General features: G+C 44.2%; 1 protein-coding gene across 6 annotated transcripts in view; it reads right to left on the reverse strand.

Annotated features, from left to right (window-relative positions):
* The window catches only part of HHAT (hedgehog acyltransferase), a 640,323-nt gene that overhangs the window by 221,468 nt on the left and 395,146 nt on the right, over positions 1 to 23,709 (reverse strand). For all 6 annotated transcript variants that reach the window (XM_075595711.1, XM_075595708.1, XM_075595707.1 and 3 more), the window contains one exon: positions 15,313 to 15,457. In XM_075595711.1, coding sequence (XP_075451826.1) covers positions 15,313 to 15,457 — 145 coding nt within the window. The remainder of the gene's footprint in view (positions 1 to 15,312; positions 15,458 to 23,709) is intronic.

A 23,709-nucleotide genomic window follows, 5' to 3' on the forward strand; every position in this document is an offset into this window, starting at 1 on the left:
GGATAAATCCAGGAATAATAGAACAGTGTGTGAGACCATAACCATATAGAACAATGTAGTGTTATATGTCCATGAAATATTAGGAATGACAGATAATCTCTTAAATTAGTCAAATAAATCACGATCCAGCTCCTTGATAAAGTACTAAGGTACGAAATGTGTAGGAGGTCTTTCCTCTATTATTGTCTTCACAATAAATCCTATTTTGCATTTGGACACCTCTCTTTTGTTTCCTGGCTGTGTGCTACTTCTCATCTCATCTCTGGATTGGAGAGCTGGTAAGACATGAAATTTGCAAAGTAAATATTGCACACAAGTCCCCCATGTTTGCTACTTACTGGATATAGATTGCAGGTAGAGAAAGAAATTCTGGCGGTGCATCTGCTCCTGAGAGGAAAAACTGCAGACCGGGACTTCATACTGGTCAAAAAGCTTTATTTGGCACATAGCAGCCAAAGAAACACTCTTACGCATTTCGCGCGTCACTCCGCGCTTTATCAAAGAGAATGATAGTCGTTTTGTTTATATGTTTGCTTGTCCATTCTTCCCTGCATGTGAAGCTTATACCTCCTCGGCCCCCACCTTTGGGGGGGAGGAGTTTCAACTCTGAGTAGGCGGAATATATTTAATGCATACGTTGCCCTTATTGGCTACACTGCGGGGAAGTGTGGGTATTTTAAGGTGCTCCGTGTATCATGTTGTATTCTCTTTGATAAAGCGCGGAGTGACGCGCGAAACGCGTATGAGTGTTTCTTTGGCTGCTATGTGCCAAATAAAGCTTTTTGACCAGTAAGAAGTCCCGATCTGCAGTTTTTCCTCTCAGGAGCAGATGCACCGCCAGAATTTCTCTCTCTACCTGCAATCTACATTCATCCCGGTTGGAGCACGCTGACGTCCAGGAGCCCTTACACACTCAAACAGTGAGTTTGTTTCATTACATGAGTATACCCCATATAAGTTATTCCTCGGGACAGAGGCTATTGGGGATACTCTACCACGGTGTTATCTATGTGTGAGAAACAAGGGGTTAAATTCCACATATGGGACAGTCTCTGAGAAGTACAAAAGTGAAATTATTTACACTTATATGTTTGCTGGACTCTTTTGAAGTGACGCTGCTAGGGAGCTTGGGACTCCCATTTTTCTCTCAATGTTTGGATACCTACTGGATATGTTGATCTTTCCAGAGCCCTTACCATTACCACTATGTAAATGGAGGTGACTAGTTGTGGAGAGAGGAGAGGCCTTTTGTTTTCTTTCATTAATGTTCTTAAAGTTTTTTCAATCAATAGCCTTATTAACCATTTTAATATAAGTACAGCCATTATATGAGGGGGTTCTGTTGTTGCTGTCGTCACTCACAGAGTGACCTTCTTGTCTCATCCTCTAACTTCCCAAAGTGGGCCGTGACGTCCGAGTGGAGTTTCAGTTCCATCTGATTCTGCCGTGATCTGCCATGTGGTATCTACCCAGACAGCAGTGATTTTCAGAGGGACTTTATCCCATACCGGTTCAAGAAGATTTAGCAGGACTTTGCAGGAATGTGCAACATAGCATTGCACTTTTAAAATTACAATGATTGGTTTTGAGATTTGTTTGTTAAAATGTTGGGGTAGTAGTTGTGTACTCTGTTCAATTATGTTTTTAAGCTCAACATTGATTTGGGGCTGGACTGCACCTTTAAGCTTTCAAAACAATGAAACATGTTTGAATTCACCCCTGCTGGCTCTACTGAAAACGTCTCCTGTTTATTCTCAAAATGTATCATTTCTTGTATTGTATTTTTACATGACAGATTATAGCATCATTGCTCAGAGGGAGATTCTGGAAAGATAACAATGAAAATCAAAGTGTATTGATCCTACAGAAACATACTGTACTTTATAAGAAATGGAATTTTTTTTTAATTGGTATCCAAATATTATTACGTTTGATTGATATGCTGTGTATACAGTGTATCATTATCAGCAGGGTTTCCACTAACATGCTGTGCAAATCTGTAGGAATATATATATAAAGTATTTCTCAAAGCCACAAAAATGATATAAAATCAGTGGGACATTGCAGTGTGGAGAGAATCAAAGTATCTCGCAGACGTCAGTACACTTGCCAACTTTTCTTTATTTATGACGAAGACTCCTAATATTTAGCTGAAATGTATATATTTTTTTAATCTCAATTCAACATGGTAAGCGTTACTTTATCCCAGTTGATTGCAATTTAATATATAGACATGATCCCCATTGTTCCCTTCCGAGCTTCCTTGACCAGAGCGTTCACATCTCGGCCAATTATCCCATCTGAGCAAGATACCTTTTATAGTCTCAAATGATTTCCTGCACATAAGAAGACATACGGTCTGGGTTTATTTTGTATTTGATCCAATAAAATGTAAAAACACACAATAGGGCTAGGCACGCATACTGCACATGAACATAAGCTTCTCCTTCTCAATTTAAACACAAAATACACAGATTTGTTAGAGAAAGTAAGATTTTTTTGCTCTCGATATCAATAATAGGCTAACAGAAAATTTCCAAAGCTTTAGTTAGCATGTGCATATAGTATGTGTGGGCTCGTGTTCTTTATATCTCTTCCCATACTGTACTTATAGAAGAAATGCAACAGGAAAACATACTGTACATATCTGTTCTGTTAACACAGATGACTGCAGTCACATTTCCATGGTCTATTTACAATGACTATGAACAATTTGCCATTCATAACACTGGGGATACACAGTCACAGGAGAATGCTGTGTATGTCACATAGCCTCTCTAACCACTCTCTCTTCATATGTAGTTTCATTACCATGCCTCATTCACAAGGTTACTCATGGGGTGAGCAACGGGACAACTGTCCTCGGCCAGACGGTGAAGGGGTCACAACTACCCTGGACGGGCATTTATCCCAGGAACCCCCACTCCCTACTCAACAATTAGGGCTCCTGACTTCCGTCCCCAAGTGAATAGTTAGGGCACCCGGACACCCACCACACCCGGTGAACCATTCGGGACCCCTGCCGCCCCCCCTCCGGGCAATAGTTCTGATCCGGAAGCCTCTCTCACCCCCTCCCGCTGAATTGTCAGCAATATTTTATCTGACATCATAAATTCAATTCAGTGTCCAATCATTTTCCAAATGAAATGGCCATGCATTAAGAAGTGATTGTGTAGTAAAGCTGTAAATATGAATTTAACAGTAATATATTCAAATTATGTATTAAACCAACTCCAAATCCTGCTTATTTCTCTTTTTGGTTGAATATACTGTAGAAAAGCCAGCAATCAGAGGGTTTCAGATTATCCAGAGAGATCCAGTTAGGCTAGTGAATGAAAGAGTGTGGAGCAGGTGCATTGCTCAGAGATTTGTTGTAAATTGTAAGACCACTCCTGGATTCACAAAATTCTGAATTCACCCAAAACGATTTTATGCAATATCAGAAAATTACAAAATGTCACAATCACTAAAAGCACTATATTTACACATTACTCGGAAACCGCTTAACACACGACATAAAGAAACCACCACGCCCTAATTGTAGCTTCTCCATATAATAAGTATTACATTAGCATACATCTCAAGAATATCTGTAGACAGGCAGGAAGTGAGGAAAACATTGAAGCCAAAGCCTTTCTGAAACAGTTCTCAGTTCATATCACAGTGGTTTCTTACACAGATACAGTATGCTTGCTACAATTAGCATACATATAGTACATGCTATTTAAAAATTACTCCCATTAACCATATTCTTTCCCTTCCCCATCACCTAATAAATTGAACACAATTAGCTTAGTGATGCAAAACTTAACATAGGGAAAATAATGCCCGTTCCTGATTTGGTTAACATGGGGTAATTTTCACTGCTTTAACTCTGCTTAGTGAATCGGGCAAAGCAGGGGAGTTAAAGGCATCTAATATATAAATGTAGACATTCATTGAAATTATACAAATATTAACAAAGAGCCTGCATGTTGAATACTGATTTTATATGGTAAATAACTGAGTTCATGAGACAAAGTGGATGGAAATCATGAAATACATTGGGTATTTTGTTTTATTTGTGGCATACCCATACCTTCTTGAGGTTTCTGAAATTCTTTATTGTATTGTTTTAACAACATCAATATTGACAACTATAATATTTGTATTGTTATAGTTTACCCTTTATAATTTTTAACCTTTTATGCTCTCATCTCCGGCACATTCCCATCTTGCTTTAACATGGACTCATCACGCCAATTCTAAAGAAACCCTCTCTTGACCCATTCTCCCCTTCTAACTAACCCCTTATCTCACTTCTCCCCATTGCCTCCAAGCTACTTCAGTGACTTGTATACAACTGCCTGGCTCACTTTCTCTCCTCCAACTCCCTGCTTGACTCTTGCAATCTGGTTTCTGTCCTCTACACTCCACCGAGACAGCACTAGCAAAAGTGACAAATGACCTACTCACAGCTAAGTCTAAGGGTCACTTCTCCCTACTAATTCTCCTGGATCTCTCTGCTGCATTCGACACTGTTGATCACCCCCTTCTCCTGCACACTCTCCACTCCATAGGAGTACGTGATGCAGCACTCCCCTGGTTCATGTCCTACACAGCCAACCACTCTTTCAGTATTTCCCTCTCTGGTGTCACCTCTTCACTTCCTGTTGGGGTTCTGCAAAGCTCTGTAATTGGCCCTCTGCTATTCTCACTGTACAATTCTTCTCTTGGTGAGCTAATACAATCTTTTGGCTTTCAGTAATATCTCTACCCAAATTCTCCTCCACTGACCTCTCCCACTCTCTTATCTATCCACCTACTGTCTCTCTGCAATCTCCTGGATGTCTCACTGTTATCTGAAGCTTAACATGTCCAAACCAGAACTAATACTCTTCCCCCCTTCCACTGCCACACCTGCACTCAAAACTCTCCCTCTCTGTGGTATTATTGACAATCATATCAACATTCTAAGCCTGCTTCCTAGGGGTCATATTGAATTGTTCACTCTCCCACATTCGTCATATTCACTCCCTCACTATGCCCTGCCATCTCCAACTCCCAAATATTGTGAGGATACGCCCTTTTCTCACTCATGACGTAACTAAAATCGTAATTCACTCACTCATCTTGTCCCGCCTTAACTGCTGCAACCTTCTCCAAGATGGCATTCCCCTTATCCGCCTGTCCCAACTCCAATCTATCCAAAACGCAGCTACCAGACTCATCTACCACACTCACCGCTCCACTTCTGCTGTGCCAGAAGTGGAGCGGTGAGTGAGGTAGATTAAAATCCCTACTCTGGCTTCCCATATCGTAAAACCCTAGTTCTGACTTACAAAGCTCTAAACAACGCTGCTCCCCCTTAAATCTAAGCCTTCATCCCCAAATATATCCTTTAATGTCCCCAACATTCTGTCCATGACATCCACCTCTCCTCCTGTCTTATTACCTCCTCTCACTTCAACCTGCAAGTCCTCTCCTCTGCTGTCCCCTCTCTCTGGAATTCCCTACCATGCAACTTCAGACTTTCACACAATATTGAGGCATTTAAAAACTCCCTAAAAACTCACCTTTTCAAGGAAGCCTATCTAACATACTCTTAACATCTAATCCCCCCTCTAAACCTATTGCGACCTGCTGTGCGGCTGGACAAAACTCTATTCTAAAAAACCCTAACACCCACACCCACAAACCTAAATGGGATCAGCTATGCGGCTGGTCCATACTCCACCATGAGGCATACTCTATCCCACAACGAGCAGCCACTTTACCTTTTGTTTCAACATTGCCCCTTATTCCCTCTGCATTGTGAGCTCTCCCATGCAGGACTCTCATAACCTTCTGTATCTGTTTGCACTTGATTGTCCTTATTTGGTATGTCCTTCTCATCCAATGAGCCCTTCTATCCTTTGATCCTTGTTTAAAAACGATATAAAACGGCTTGTCGCACTGTCTGCTTATTAAAGTGATAACAATTCCTTTTACTTTACACTGACTGACTATATTTCTGTTTTAACATGGAGATTTGGCAAAGTAGGAAAGCACCCTGAAAAGACAGCAACTATACAATGTCACCCATTAGTAATACTATAAAGATGCAATTAGATTTAAGCTTGTTAAATGGAAAATAGCACTCAGCTATTGAATGATACAGTATACAATAATACAATTAAAGCATATAGTTACTGACAGAAATTTTATGCAAAATTCCACGTACACTTCTGCAACATTGTGTCTGTTCCTCCCCCCTTTATCATCATGTTAGCCGGGGTTTAAATGGAGTAATTTATTTTTCATTTATAAAATTCCAAATTCTATTTATATTGAGACATTCCTCTCAAATTATCCATAACGTGTGTCTTAAAAATATTTGAAGAAACGTGTTAATTTACTCTTCTGTTTAACTATTGTTTGCACTGGGACTTCTCTGTATAACACAAATGTAATAATCTATACAGAAAAAAAGAAAATACAATCCAACATTTTTTTTGAAGGTTTATTTAATTGAATTTATGTCACTCACTGGCTCAAATGTTACACTTCACTACAAAGCTCTATAATTAAGTCATGCTTTACTACACAATTGAATCCGATTTTCAGCTTTAAAAGTGACATCCAAACTATAGAAAAATATTATTAATAGCAACAGTAAAATGCCAGAGGAAAGATACTGCATTGCTTCATTTTCTTTAGGTTACAAAATATCCATAAAGTACCTGCAATCAGTACTTACTATGTTACGGTTCATTCCCAGGGTGCTAATGCCAACCCACTACATCTGTCATTACAGTAAGTTGCAGAGCAGCCAAAATCATAATGAATGTCCTTTTATAAGAGCTAAATCCTATTATTAAGCTACAGTAACTACAGTATATTTGTGTTTCAATTTTGTCTGAAGCCACTGATTGCAATAGCCATATTATGAACTAGTATAGTGTTGTCTGTTTAATCCTTCTGTTATCTAAAATGATATATTTTTCTCCTGTTATTTATTATATTACATTGCTATATTTTTCCACGTACAGTAGTAAGAGCAATATTTTAAGTCCTGTTTCGAGTGAAAATCAGAATTTAAGTTACAACTAAAGACATTGATGGGCTTTAAATAGCTGAAAAATAAATGCAAACCTCTACGATACATACAGTATCCAAATATGGCGGGAGGTGCTATTTCACATGGTGCATTGCATTAAAATTCGATAGTGCCGACTTGGGGCCTATCGCACGGAAACTCCTATCTGACTCAATGGGAGATTCATGTGATATCTGCCCAATCAGCACTGTCACAGCTTAATAAATAACCTTCTAAGGCAGGGGTGTGTAAACTTTTCAGTCTGCGCCCCCCTGTCTGCTCTTCCCCCCCTACTTGCACTTCCCACCCCCTTACCTGTTCTCCGGCATCTACTGACGTCACAATGTAATTTGCCGCCGCGCTGCCAATGTTGATACAACATTTAGAACACAGAGGAAGGCCTCCGCTCTACTAATAATGTGCTCTATGAAGACGTACTAGAGGGGTGTTCTGGGGAATGTGCACTATGAGCATACTGTATACAGGAGAAAAGAATCCCTAATATGTGCACTCAACCTCTACTAAGATAAATAATAATATAAAGTTTAATGATATCTTGTTAATCAAAGGGAGAGACAACAGACATGAAATATACTAAGTTTAAAACCTAATTGACGTTATGTACTGGACAGGGTCCTATCTTGGATCCCTATAATGTCATAATTCAGAATCCCAGAATTATGCATACAGGTAATGGTGATACACAGGTAACACGTGGCAATACGTCGCCAGAAGCCGTCTGAGACCAGGTACAGTAGCGACATATCTTATTGCACTAAATACCGGCGGCATGCCGGGATCTGCCCCAGCTGCCGCCAGTAATGCACGCGCGCCGCCGCGTTCCCCCACTAACCCCCCCTCCTCCATCGCGCGCAATTTACACACCCTTCCGGACCCCTGTACCCCTTCTGCTCTGCCACTCTGCTTCCCCGAACCCCCGCTTACCTTAATTTCATCTCCAGGGGTGTCGGGGAAGCCTGGGGAAGCCGGGGAAGACGGGGAAGACGGGCACGCATGTGACTGTGACGTCACAGTGCGCCGCCACGCGCCGCGGCTACCCGCTTCCCAGCCACATACAGCCAGCGGCTTTTGCTCGAATAAGAGCTGCCGCTGCTGTAAGTGAGAGTTACACAGGCCTCGCGCATGCTTCCCCGGTATTTAATTTAAATGCTTTGGGGAACAGTGTGGGTCCTACGTAACCACCGTGCCCCCCCCCCCCCAGAAGGTCTCGCGTCCCCCAGTTTGCAACCCCCTGCCCTAAGGGCTAGATCCTCAGACGTCCGTTAAATCTGGGCTACTAACGTGATGTTACCTAAATATCTAATGTCTGATAGTTTCTCTGGGTTTAACGGGTATCTTCAAAGCTAAAATGTAAACACAACGGTTGTTAGTTATTGTATTAGACTAATCTTAACGCCATGTAAACGTAGCACTGCCTTGCGTTAGCTTCAAATAACATGGCGTTAAGTCTGTCTTACCCAAAGGTTGCGTTACTTCTATCAGGTCTCTGAATGGCTGTCTAATTAACAAAAAAAGAGAAGACAGGAGAGGAAAAGAATGCAAAACAAAGGGATGTGAGGGAAGGTGAAGGAGTGGGGTGAGGAAGTGGATTGGGCGCTCCCTGGTGAACCAATAATGTTGTTGGGAATACAACTGATAACACACAATATAACACCAATAGTGAAATAGTGAAAAATAAATATGTGTAAAAAGCAGCTCAACTTCCTCTGATGGGACAGTTCCAGGTCCCAGAAGGGTAGATTGTTTCTTGGAGATGAGGAGGAGCGCAGGTAGGTGTAGCAAAATATGCAAAAAAGAATAACATATATAGTGCAGATGGTAAACACTGTGCAGATAGATGTAATCTATAGAATAGAACTCACATAGATCGCAGAAAATATCACGTGTCAGAGATCCTTCTCTCTCTGACTGGAGCCCTTTAAATGGTAGCAGGGAAATCCCTCAAGGCACGGATATGTATGGATAAGAAGAAAAGCCACAATAGTGCATACTATTCCAATACTGTATTAATCATACAAATAACACGAGTATATTACACTCACATTCGCCATGTAAAAATCAGGTGGGGGAGAGAACCGCAGCTCGTTATGTGGTGGTGTAGGTGTAGGCAGCTTCACAGCATTCAGGATTCTCTTCCGCGTATGTCACAGCCGTCGCGTCACTTCCGCTATCGCGTCACGGCTGAGGGCGGAAGTTCTCAATGGAAGAGACCTTAGACAGAATTCTGCCAGTCCTTCAGAGCTTGTTCCCTCTCTTCAAACTCTACGCGTTTCGCCAGATGCTTCGTCAGGAGTTATAATTAGATGGGGGATGTCTCCATAATATAATATAATATAATGTGACATCTCATCACATTATATTATGGAGACATCCCCCATCTAATTATAACTCCTGACGAAGCATCTGGCGAAACGCGTAGAGTTTGAAGAGAGGGAACAAGCTCTGAAGGACTGGCAGAATTCGGTCTAAGGTCTCTTCCATTGAGAACTTCCGCCCTCAGCCGTGACGCGATAGCGGAAGTGACGCGACGGCTGTGACATACGCGGAAGAGAATCCTGAATGCTGTGAAGCTGCCTACACCTACACCACCACATAACGAGCTGCGGTTCTCTCCCCCACCTGATTTTTACATGGCGAATGTGAGTGTAATATACTCGTGTTATTTGTATGATTAATACAGTATTGGAATAGTATGCACTATTGTGGCTTTTCTTCTTATCCATACATATCCGTGCCTTGAGGGATTTCCCTGCTACCATTTAAAGGGCTCCAGTCAGAGAGAGAAGGATCTCTGACACGTGATATTTTCTGCGATCTATGTGAGTTCTATTCTATAGATTACATCTATCTGCACAGTGTTTACCATCTGCACTATATATTTTATTCTTTTTTGCATATTTTGCTACACCTACCTGCGCTCCTCCTCATCTCCAAGAAGGAGAGGAAAAGACCTGGTAAACAATACAATAGTCAAATCATACCTAACAATACAATAGTCAAATCATACCTAATTGTGGTCTTACCCTTATCCAGACCCTGTAAAAGACCTATTTCAGGGTCTGGATGTGAGAAACGGCAAGTTTAGCTATGACCTAACTAACGAAACGTTAAATCCCTTAGTTAACTATAACAGAGCTCTGTGGATAAGTGGTATTTTATAGGGAACACCTCTTCTGCATATCATTAACAAGAACGTCCATTATTATAATGCATAGGGATCGTTACCGCTGAAAACGGCAATTAACACATCGTTACTGAGCTTTGAAGTGTTAGCATTTAACAACACGTTAACTGAATGAACGCATCGTTCAGTATTTAATGGACTTCTGAGGATCTTGCCCTTAATGCACAACCACTACTGCAAAGGAGATACAGATGTAGCTGGACTGGCAAAAGCTAAGATAGTGCTGCCACGACATCGTTCTGGGGGGTCCATGCTTCAAGATCAGACCCTCCACATCAGTGATGCTCTGGTGCCGGACACAATAAGTCCTGCTACATCTGTATATTATATGGTCACAAGAAATAATGCTACTTTGGAATACAATTAAGCTACTGCACACCGTGTTTTGTTACAACTTATGAGTATTTCCATAATGTATTTTCACTTATATCAACACTTGATGACTGGGGCTGTTATCAGACTGCTTCCACATGTAGCCCTCTTTCCTGCTAACATAGAAAGGCTACTAATGCTGTATATACCTGCTGGCTCAGCGAGATCTGAGCCTCCACTAACTGGGAGCCTGGGGCAACAATAATTAATCTGGCAGCGCCTCCACTCGCCCAGGATCCCCAATAAGTGAGATGCCCCTGGACAAGAATAACAATGACAATCCACAACTCTGTAACCTTTTACTACAGGAGTGTAGAGCATATATATATATATATATATATATATATATATATATATATATATATATATATATATATATATATATATATATATATATATATATATATATATATATATATATATATGAAACAGATATACAACAGTGCATAGCATATACCTTACTATAATATAGTACATACACACCATATATGATTATCCTTCAATAGGTAACCTTATACCAGTGGCTTTGGCCACGCTCCACCCTGGAGTAGTGTCCCTCTCCCACCACCGCGTGTGCCCCACCCCGTGTCCAATATACTGAACCAGTCCCTTGGTCACTCAACCCCAGTGTCCCCAAAGAACCCTCCCCCAATGCCGGGATTAGCGCCTGCAGGTACTGGTGTTGGTGCACTTATAATAATACCTTCCGGGCGCTCCAGCACCCGGTAACTGTACTTCGAAAAGGATCCGCCGATCCAGCGTTGTCTCTCTCAGTTGATTCCTCACTGACAGGGGATCTCTCACGAGTCTTTACTTGCGTCCAGTAGCTTGATCTCAAACTACCGATCACCAGGCAGTGCAGGAAGATACTGTGTCCCTGTCTGCTACTATCAGTAAAGGGTATGCTGTCCCCTGCAGTACCACAATCTGGTGGTGACTCAGGGCCTGCACCGGGGCCTAGGGGGGAATTCCTGGCCTATGCAGTGGGTCACCGACCCCCTGCAATACACACCTCCTCTCCCCTTGCTCTCCCAGGACACACTGGCTAGCGTGGTCTCTGCTGCACGCTTCCCTTTCCTGCCTGTCAGCGATCCTCACACACTATTGGCTGCTGGGCCCCCTCTAACCCTACTGAGGCTCAGGGGAATTGTCGTCCCAGCTCAGAGCCTCTTCTCTATTGGCCAGCCGTTTGCACACTTTGTCTTGCACCTGTGCAACACATCTCTAGGAGCCGCCGCAACTATTGCACTACTACGCATGCGCGAACCGCGCATAACATGGCGGTGCCCTGAGCGAATACCTCCGGGGGTCCCTGGCGACGCGGCCGCCCCGGCAGCTCCCACTAGCACCAGGGTAAGCAGGGGTGATACCGGAGGACCTGGCTACACACATAAAAAGTAATTCTCCTATTAATTACAGGTCCATTATAGTGAATGAAACCTTGACCAATCCCATTCAGGACACAGCAATGAAAAATCAGATATTTTACACGTAAAGCATTAAACGATAAGTGTATAGGGAAATGAAGTATAACACTAATTGTGACAAATGTTTTACTATACATTAAGTACATACACTCTTAATTGATTTCAGTTGTCACTATATGCTCCATTGTATCTCTAATTAACACTTGGAATGATAGCTTGTTCACTAAACACACAAGAAAAAATCAATGGAACTATTAAACAAATAATAAAAAGTCCTAACAACACTGAAATATATTGTGCATGTGTAAGATGAGGATATTTGATGTTGACATAAGTGATTTCTATCTGTTCCAAAAACATTAGCGATTACAGTAACTACATTAAAGCAGCTTTCCAGTTTGCTTATAAACCTTTTGTTTAATCATGCACTATGCAACACATGGTTTAATAGTACCTCCATAAAAAAAGCATTTAGAAGACCAGATCGTAGCATAACATTATTACAGACTCGCATAAGCATAAGCTTATAGGGGTCCATGTTAAAATGGATGAGAAGTAAAGAGTGACACACTGTGCTAATTTGCCGTTCATTACCCAGAATCCCTGGCTGCAGTGGAACTGATGTATGCTAAGCGATAATGGGGAAAGGCAGGGTTGCAGACCTGTCTGAGACATGCAAATGCACCGCAAGTAGTAATTCTATTTACTGTAAGGTGGAGGGTTTCTCGTCACTTTGTTTTACCCACCATAACTTTTTTAATGTCTGGTTATAGTTCACATTGCTGGCTATGCAACCAACTTCACGCTGATGACACCCAAAAGGATTAAACAGAAACAGTGTAATACAGGAGGCATAAGCTTATACAGTACTGTAGATGTCCATGTTAAAAGTTATTTTTATTTCCTGTACAATCTCTTAGAAAGTTGCAAACCTAAGAAAAACATGAGTTCTAAAAAAACAAACCCTAATTTTAAGGAGCCTCCCACCTTGTCCAGCCACAGAGCTTTTGACTCCATGCAGGAACCTCTTAACTAATGTCCCAATCACAACTTGAAGCAAAATATTAAATAAAAACAAAAAATATATCCCCACTTAGAAAGTACTTTAAACGCTTGTTCAAATAACATGAACATTTTAGTATGAAATGAGCAGTTGTACAGCCTTACAGAAATGGAATGGCGCTGGGAGGTGAAATAGGACACAGACGGTTTGCCGTGACCAAATTGGCACCAGCTTTTAGTCGCCACGCTCTTCGCACCAGTACATCTCTTTGCCGGCCACTTCGCCAAGGTAAGCCCATAACCTTAATCCTTACCTTAAAGACCCCCTAATCTTAACCCCTAACGCTACCACTACCCTAAAAACCAGAACCCACTAGATGGCAGGGTGGTACATCAGGCTGGTGAATGGCTTAGGGGAGTACGTTAGGCAGGTTATGTACAGCTGGGGGTGAGGGCACATCAGGCTGATGATAGCTGGGGGAAAGGGGTACTTCAGGCTGATGATGGAGATTCCCAAGATGGAGGCTTGCTGGTGGTACCTCAAGATGGCAGATGGCGGGAGAGTGGTACAGGGGGCTAATTGGAAGTACTTCAGGTTGGAAAACAGTTTGGGAGGGGGAAAATCCACATACCTTAGGCTGCCAAGAGGCTTTTCAGGTGGATAACTTACGAAATTGGGTTTTGGGGAGAGGGCACTCAGTGCAGAGTGTCTCAAAACAGTGGATGGTGGTGGATGTCTGGGAGAAGAAGGTTTACTAACCCTGGTTTGCCCAACTCCCAATAGCCACAGACTTCCTGACAGGAGTCTAGCCACACAGCAGCTAGCTGCTGCGGTGTGCAGTCAGTCATCCCAGGGGAGGGTGATGTCTGTCTGGCACTAAACCCAAAGATGGATGATGAGCAGGCCCGATGCTGGTTCGTGAGTGCAGCTGCTGGCATCACTGTGGGGGGGATTCTGTACCGAGCGGTACCGAGGCATGCATAGGCCGCCAGTGGATGTCAGCCCATGCCTAGTCCTGAAGGCTAGGGAGGACTAGGGAGGCTGAACGCAAGTCTAAGGCTGCGCTCATAGTGCCGGCAACAGCGATGCCATGTCGCGTCAAAACAAGTGCATTGCCGCCGTCGTGTGCACTTATAGTAAGCGCGACGCGACGGCTTGGTCGCGATCGCTGGAAGTTTTGTGCTAGTTTGTCTTCTTTTTATATTATATTCAGTGCAGAGTACAAAATAACACAACATTTCGCGGGGGAGGTGGGGGAGGGAAACTCCTCCCTTCCCCTCTGACAGTGAAGTGAGGGGGTTCCCCCTGAAACATTGTATTACTTTGTACTCTGCACTGAATACCTAATAAATAAACACCAAAGCTATAGAAGTGGTGAATCCCAGAGTGTGGCTGTGTAGTCTCAAGATCTCATGAACAGAGAATGCCCGCGCCCTGCAAGCACAGGGAACTGAGCCTGGTAGCCACGGCTGTTGCAGCAAACCTGAACGCTTATAGTGCCGGCAACGCGATGTCGCGTCAAAACAAATGCGTTGTCGCCGGCGCTTATAGTGGACGCAACGGCACGACGGAGCGACAGTGCTACCAAAATTCTGGTAGTCAGTAGAATTTGATTTTTGGAGAGACGGTCTCCACATGTGACTGGATCAGGGAGCTTCTCCACCTGTCTGCCTTCCCCCTTGCTGACGTCACTGGCCTTGCAGCTAGCGACGTCTCCAGAATCTGAAATAAAACTTTCGCTGGCGGCGACGGGTGACGTCATCAATTGCGTCGCTGTCTGTATAAGCGCAGCCTAAGGCCGCGCGTATAGTGCCCGCGACCGCGACAACGCGTGACGTCACCTGTCGCCGCTAGCGAAAGTTGTATTTCGCTTTGCGGCAGCGTCGCAGGCGAGCAGGCCATTGATTGGTTCAGGGGCTGTCACATGAGGCGACAGCCCCTGAAAAATCAAATATTCCCGGCTTCAAAAAATCGCGTCGCCCTGTCGCTGTCGCGCTTACTATAAGCGCACGCGACGGCGACAATGCATTTGTTTTCGGTGACGTCGCGTCGCCGGCACTATAAGTGCGGCCTAACAGCGGCGAGTGGCCCGGTATTGCTTTCAGTCTTGTAAATATGTGTCTATGTCTTTGTTATTGTTACCTCTTCACATTTTTATTTTCAAGTGCCTGACAGGTCGCCAAAAAGTCTACTTCAACATGTTTTAATGCACAGAAGCTCGAAGAAAGTTGTATTCCAGGAGACTTACCTTGCACCAGCAGCCTGTTCCAGTAGATTTTTCCAACTTGTTCTCCTCCCAGGAATATGAGGTTGGTTAAAATCAACAAGGCAGTGGAAACAGAAGCTAGAGCAGCATGAATTCGACGATACATCATTGGGGACAAATTCCGATTCTGGAAAGACAAAGCAGGACTTTATACTGTATTGAATGTATTTTTGAGTTTTAATAATGCCCCAATCAATAGTTTGTTTCGGTTTTTAGTTTGTGTAAATACTTTTAGCAAAGTGATTAAAAAATAAATAAATGGACACCAGATGTTGGCTACATTTCTGTTAATATTATAATTGTTTATAGTTTGTGCAACAAGAATTCACTTTCAGCTTTGCTGTGCGTAACCCTGGTTTGAAATCTTTAACACTGGAAGACTCAGATATAGGGTCATATTATATTTGGTTCAGTCATAAACTGCCAATTTCTTTCACGCTTAGTCAACATTGTATTAATTACGGGGGAGGATACGCAATGGCAGTAAAAAGATTGTGTTCTCATAAAACCAACGAAAAAAACTCTAAGGTAAAGATGATACAGTGCTGTACATTTGAACGGCTAACTTATGTTACAAGAGAATTGTTACATTTCCAGACCCCTAAAGTCAGGAAGGGATTTCAAATTGTTTGAAATATACGGTGCTAGTCAGAGACAGCAGTCTGTAGGCACTAGAATGTGTGCAATACTTTCCCCGTGCAGAATAAGCCAATACATTTGCAGGCAAACCGAGCCAACGGGCATACAAACTGCCTTATTTTGCCCTTAGTGACTTCAGCAGAAGACAAACTATTATGAGACGGTTTCCACTTCCCAGCATTTAATAAGCATTACTACGCAAGTTGCAGGCCACACACATTCTGTAGCAGACAGAGAGAAAACAAGTGGTTTTTTCAGAACAGCTTATTGATTTAATTGGCTTCTGAAAAATGCAATCACCCTAAGGCTGCGCTTATTGTGCCGGCGACGCATCCTCGCGCTAAAACAAAAAACCTTGGATCTTTCGCATGCGCTTATAGTAAGTGCGATGGCGACGGAGCTGCAAATTTTTTTGAAGCCATTCAAATTTGATTTTGGGAGAGACAGTCGCCACGTGTGCCTGTGTCTACACCAATCACAGAGCGCCTACTGCACTCTGTCCGCCCCCCTTCGTGACGTCACTGGCCTTGTCGTCAGCGATGTCGCTCCAAACCTAAGTGCAACTTTCGCCAGTGGCAACAGGTCATCGGACGCGTCGCCGGCACTATAAATGCGGCCTTAAAGGTGCAGTTCCCCCTGTACATTTATTTTATTAAGATTTCCTCCCCATGCTGTAGAGTATGTCTGATTTTACCTCTATAATTGTTTCCCCAGCTCATGGGTTGTTTGGAACTGTCAGAAACTGCCAAAGATCCGAGTTAAAATGGCTTCTAAGTCTCTCTTTGGTCATATTTAGGCATACAGTATATCTCAGAAGCTCATGTTGAGAAAATCGCATTGATAAATCTGCATAGAAAACTACTTTGTGGTGGACTGGAGTAAATTCAGCCATGCCAAATTCAGGGAGCCGTATATTTATTTTCACCTGTGAATGTGTTGGTCGCTGCTTCTACAGTAGTTCTCCTATTCGGCTATAGCATTTCTTTACAAATAATATGCGTATATATTCTGGTAGCTTTAAGGGTGGGGATTCGGGAATACTATTTAAGTACATACTGTAAATGCAAATATACTGTACATACAGACACCAAAAATGACAGTTTACTATATATAACACACTTCCCCCCCCACCCCACCCCCCAATCGCAGATAGGGACCATGTGGGGAAATCTACATGCATTACCAAGTGTGGTGCAATACCTGTCAGGCTCACAGGAGGCCTGAGCCTCCGCTGATGGGAACCTGGGGTGTATCTTGGAACGATACTCACAATATAACAGCGCCTCCACCTGTGCAGAATCCTAGAGTCTAGAATAACCCCTGACACAGGACCCACATATAGTAACCACATACACCACATATGGTTAAACAGTTTACTATATGAAGACTATTTAAACACTTGTCAAACAAGTGTTTAAAGCTGCAGTTCATGCAATATCCTGCATGTGTGTTTTTTTTAATCAGTTCTGTAGTAAGAAAAAATACTTTTAGCATTTTCTGTTTTAAAAAAACAACAACTTTGAAAAGACTCATTTTCTTGTATTCTATTTTAACAAGCATGCTTGTTCCTATAGCAACGATTTACATTCCCATATTTAAAGATGTCGCCAAACTTTGCCGATCAATAGACAGAGAACGAATTGACCTGCAGCTATGCAGTTTTTTAGGTAAGTAGAGATTGCCCACATGAAATTATTGAAGTTAAAAAAAAAAACTAAAAAAAAAAAAAAACGGGAACCTGAACTGCAGCTTTAAATGTTATTTCTACAGTCAAGACTGGAGTGCAAGTTTTAGTATTGGCATTGGAGATGGGAAGATGTTTGTGATGCCTTTTAGAGGCCCAACAAGATAGTTATTTTATAATGAATACTATCCTCAAAGGTTTCAAAACCTCTTAGTTCTCTGTCTCCATTCACATGACGAAGGCAACTGTGAGGTTATAAAAGCTCTGTATATACATATATTTTTTTTTCTATAATGCATTGTTAGGAAAAATGTGATAAAGTATTTTTGGAGAAGAATAGAATTATTAGTATCTTACAGCTGCATTAAAAATAACAGATTAAGCAACGCAATTATCTTTTATGATTGTTTTTAGAGCATGCACCCAAACGTTTAGCATAACGCCAAGAGAATTTGACCAGGCACCAATTTTTATACCCACTAGACATAAGTTCAGATGATTTTTGTGTTGTCACTTAATTCACGAAACGGTGATACCTACTGAATGTTTTATTTTAAATAACATTCTGGTAAATGCATGTCTAGAAAAACTATTTGCATGATGCCTATTATGTACAAGATAAAATGAGCACGGAGTAGGCACTTGAGAAATTACATGTTCATTGCACAAGTACAGAACTTGTCTTTTAGTTGATTTATAATGCTGGAGCCCTGCAGTGCACCTATACCATTGTGGCCAACACCCACAACTCATACTTTTTAGGTCATTATTTTTTCAAGTGATTTCCCTTATATCTGCAGCACTCATGGGTTAACGAGCTGGTAGCTTCAAGCCTGTGTTAAGGAAGTACAAAACCAACAACCAATTCAACAGCTTTTTTAGATTCATCGGCGTAACCTTGGTGGTTGGCATTATGAAGGTGAAAATGAGTCACAATAACTTGATATTTGGATACTGGAAGCTGCAATCATCTAATCTCTTTAATACTGCCGGTCAAATGTCATTCTCCTCTTTTTGTCAGTATGAGAGACTGTTCAGAATCCACCAATCACGTCAATTTCCTTTAAACATCCAACAGATGGACGGGCCACACTTCTCACTATGGGCTAGATCGACAAAGTTCTGTTAAATCAGGACTAATAACGTGACGTTACCTACTGTAAAACAGGAATGGACTTCATGTTCCCTGAGTTAACATTGTAACCTCAAAGCTAATACAGAAACAACGTGAGAACAATGTCTCATTAGCATAGGCTTCATGTCACATGACTGTAGCATACTGTACGGTTGCACTATCTTCCGATAACGTGATGTTATGCCGGCCTTGGTATTACTGTACTCCTATCCAGGCTCTGAAATAGGGCTTTGCTGAAGTGGAGAGAGGGAGGAGAGGGGAATAATGCCGAAATAACATGCTATGCTATCTTAATGAGGCCTAACAGTGGTGTCACATCCATTCAGAAACTGCACAAGTCCTATTCCAGTGACCGGATAGGAGAAAAGGCAAGTATAGGTGCAGATGTTGCAAGATTTACTGTTTTCAGCAGTAATGCCGGAGGATTATCGCAGTGGGGAGGGAGGGGGGGTCCAATCCGGAAGCATTTACCCCCAGAAGCACGACCGAGGCAGTACTATCTCCGGAGCCGTGGCTTTAAGCTTATTCAGCCGTGGCTCCGGGGAAAGTAAGTCTCGCTGCATCTGTATCACTTAAATAACGTTAAGTCCCCGAGTTACCTGTAGCAGACTTTTGTGAACATGCGACAATGCATATCATTTGCATATCATTTGCATGTCCATTATAGTTAACACTGTGCTCTTTATGGGAGACACCATGGCTTAATGGTATATTATTGTGCTTTACAGATACACCATTAGTCTTAATGAGACTTTAAGTTACTGTTGGCTAACACTTAAGTGACGTAACAGAGCTTGGTGGATCTGGGCTTATATGGAATAGGGACATTGGTTTTAGAAATGTTACATACAGTTTGCATCTATACAGCAGAGTCCACTAAAATACTATTTTTTTTTAAACTTTTAATACACTTTAACTTTCTGAGTGACTTACTTTTTAACTTTCTGAATGACTTACTTTGAAACCATTTCATACTCGTGGGACTCTATGAATAAGTCACAAAGAGACCTATTTAAATCAGAATTTCTGTCTTCAATCAGAATATTAAAGACTATCCTAAAGACAGCTACTTTATGAAAAAAAATGCATTCAAACAGATTACTAGTAGAGTTCAAGTAGTTTGGCTTAATTATGATGTCAATGGAACACTTCAATTGCCTTTTTATTTCCCTATTAGAAAAGAGATTCATTTTTTAAGTATTAAAAGGGAGAATTGTCACTGATCCGGTCTTAAACGCCAGAACACAGAAGTACGCACACACAGAGAGTGACGCGCACACAGAGAGGGACGCGCACACAGAGAGGGACGCGCACACAGAGAGGGACGCGCACACAGAGAGGGACGCGCACACAGGGAGTGACGCGCACACAGGGAGTGACGCGCACACAGAGAGGGACGCGCACACAGAGAGGGACGCACACACAGAGAGTGACGCGCACACAGAGAGTGACGCGCACACAGAGAGTGACGCGCACACAGAGAGGGACGCACACACAGGTAGTGACGCACACACAGAGAGTGACGCGCACACAGAGAGGGACGCGCACACAGAGAGGGACGCGCACACAGAGAGGGACGCGCACACAGAGAGGGACGCGCACACAGAGAGTGACGCGCACACAGGGAGTGACGCGCGCACACAGAGAGGGACGCGCACACAGAGAGGGACGCGCACACAGAGAGGGACGCGCACACAGAGAGGGACGCGCACACAGGGAGTGACGCGCACACAGAGAGGGACGCGCACACAGAGAGGGACGCGCACACAGAGAGGGACGTGCACACAGAGAGGGACGCGCACACAGGGAGTGACGCGCGCACACAGGTAGTGACGCACACAGAGGGAGTGACGCGCACACACAGAGAGTGACGCGCACACAGAGAGTGACGCGCACACAGAGAGGGACGCGCACACAGAGAGGGACGCGCACAGAGGGAGTGACGCGCACACACAGAGAGTGACGCGCACACAGAGAGTGACGCGCACACAGAGAGTGACGCGCACACAGAGAGGGACGCGCACACAGAGAGGGACGCGCACACAGAGAGGGACGCGCACACAGGGAGTGACGCACACACAGAGAGTGACGCGCACACAGAGAGGGACGCGCACACAGAGAGGGACGCGCACACAGGGAGTGACGCGCGCACACAGGTAGTGACGCGCACAGAGGGAGTGACGCGCACACACAGAGAGTGACGTGCACACAGAGAGTGACGCGCACACAGAGAGGGACGCGCACACAGAGAGGGACGCGCACACAGAGAGGGACGCGCACACAGGGAGTGACGCGTGCACACAGGGAGTGACGCGCACAGAGGGAGTGACGCGCACACACAGACAGGGATGCGCACACACAGAGAGGGATGCGCACACACAGAGAGGGACGCGCACACACAGAGAGGGACGCGCACACAGAGAGGGATGTGCACACAGAGAGGGATGCGCACACAGAGAGGGACGCGCACACAAAGAGGGACGCGCACACAGAGAGGGACGCGCACACAGAGAGGGACGCGCACACACAGAGAGGGACGTGCATAAAGAGAGGGACGCGCACAAAGAGAGGGACGCACACAGAGAGGGACGCGCACACAGAGAGGGACGCGCACACAGAGAGGGACGCGCACACAGGGAGGGACGCGCACACAGGGAGGGACGCGTACACAGAGAGGGACGCGTACACAGAGAGGGACGCGTACACAGAGAGGGACGCGTACACAGAGAGAAACGCGTACACAGAGAGGGACGCGTACACAGAGGGATGGGACACGCACACACAGAGAGGGACGCGCACACAGAGAGGGATGCGCACACAGAGAGGGACACGCACACAGAGAGGGACGCGCACACAGGGAGAGACGCGCACACAGGGAGAGACGCGCACACAGGGAGAGACGCGCACACAGGGAGGGACGCGCACACAGGGAGGGACGCGCACACAGAGAGGGACGCGCACACAGAGAGGGACGCGCACACAGAGAGGGACGCGCACACAGGGAGAGACGCACACACAGGGAGGGACGCGCACACAGGGAGGGATGCGCACACAGGGAAAGACGCGCACACAGGGAGGGACTCGCACACCGAGAGGGACGCGCACACAGAGAGGGGCGCGCACACAGAGAGGGGCGCGCACACAGGGAGGGACGCGCACACAGGGAGGGACGCGCACACAGAGAGGGACGCGCATACAGGTAGGGACACACACACAGAGAGGGACGCACATACAGGTAAGGACACACACACACAGAGAGGGACGCGCACACAGAGAGTGACGCGCACACAGGGAGGGACGCGCACACACAGATTAAAATGTGGTTATTCATTTATATCAAATGTGATAGAGCCGATCGGGCACTAGCACACACAAACTCCAAGTAAATGTGTTTCTTTGTGTTAGTGCCCAATCAGCACTATGGGACAACCAACAAGAGAGCACAGCATGTACGGGTTCAGACTACGCACAATGTTGGGTCATGGAAATCAGTAACACCTCGTATTATTATTTTTTAAATGTATTTTTCAAAGTTCACAGTTTCTATAGTTTAATATTTTTTAAATGTTAAAAAACCAAAGTGATCAATATTAATTGGTCAGTTTTTAGTTCTGACTGCTGAAGGTAGCATGAGGCTTTCAACGCTTCGTACTCCACTAAATGATACATGAACAACATCACTGCAAATAAACTGTTTAAGACATTTCTGCTTGATTGGGCTGATGAGGTCTCTATTACTTTATCATTATTTTGAACTCAATGGGGCTATGTAAGAAAATCTGTTTGCCATCAAATTGACATTAGTCCCCCAGTTCAATATAGAAGCGGTATAACATACATAACATACATTAAATACATACATAACATCTCCCAACAAGAGACCTTTTGGATTAGCCAGCTAAAAATCCTGTCACCACATATAGACATCGATTTGGGTGCTTTTCTTTCATAGGGGCCTATTCAGGTAGCTTTGATAAAATTGCTGCTATCTCTAACGGTGTAGCATGACCCACCGAATGGTTTGGTATTTGTGTTATCACGGTATTCAGAAACAATCAGAAACCATTTCCACGAGTCTCAAACCGTGAGGTAGGAAAATGCCAATACCGTACGGGACAGCAGCGATGGTATCTCAGCCTCTCTTAAAGTTCTCCCCTGTACGATCTGCCTGCAGTCTATAAGAGCTTCATAGAAAGCCGCATCACCATGCAGAGCTCTCACAGGCGATCCCAGTGCTTTTATTTACATTTTAATAACAGTGTACTGTAGCAGAGGGTCCCGGAGCTGAACCGCACTGATTTCAGCCCCGGGCACCCTCTGCTTCCCGAGATATAGGCCCCGGTATCACCTATGCATTTAAATGTCCCGGTCACGTGATGTGGGAGATTTAAACATTGCAGGGGGATACCAAACATCCCATACCAGGGCCTGTAACTCAGGAAGCAGGGGGTCCCCAGGGCTGAAATTAATACGGTTCAGCTCCAGAGACCCCCTGCTACAGTATACTGTTATTAAAATGTAAATAAAAACAGCTTCATTACATTAGTAAAGGGCTTATAGCCTGAAACGCGTAGGTGTGTTACCTGCTGCTGCTGTGGGGGGCTATGTTTGATCCTTTTACACATTAAAGTGTTTTTTATGCTACCGTGAGCCTCCTCCTGCTTCCTTGGCAGAGCACTGCCCTTCCCATCCATTCCTGCTCATTACCTTAGTGCAAGCATGTCAAACTCGCGGCCCGCGGGCCGCATGCGGCCCACAACGAACATATTTGCGGCCCAGCCCAGTGGTCCCCAATCTGTGCGACGCGGCGCCCTTGTGCGCCGTGGTTTGCCTAGAGGGGCGCCGCGATTATCACTCCCCACCATCCCTCCGCTTATCCCTCCCCATTATCCCTCCTTCATGCCGGCCGGGCCGCAGGGGA

This window comes from Ascaphus truei, chromosome 4, assembly GCF_040206685.1.
Source record: "Ascaphus truei isolate aAscTru1 chromosome 4, aAscTru1.hap1, whole genome shotgun sequence".
Lineage (NCBI taxonomy): Eukaryota > Metazoa > Chordata > Amphibia > Anura > Ascaphidae > Ascaphus > Ascaphus truei.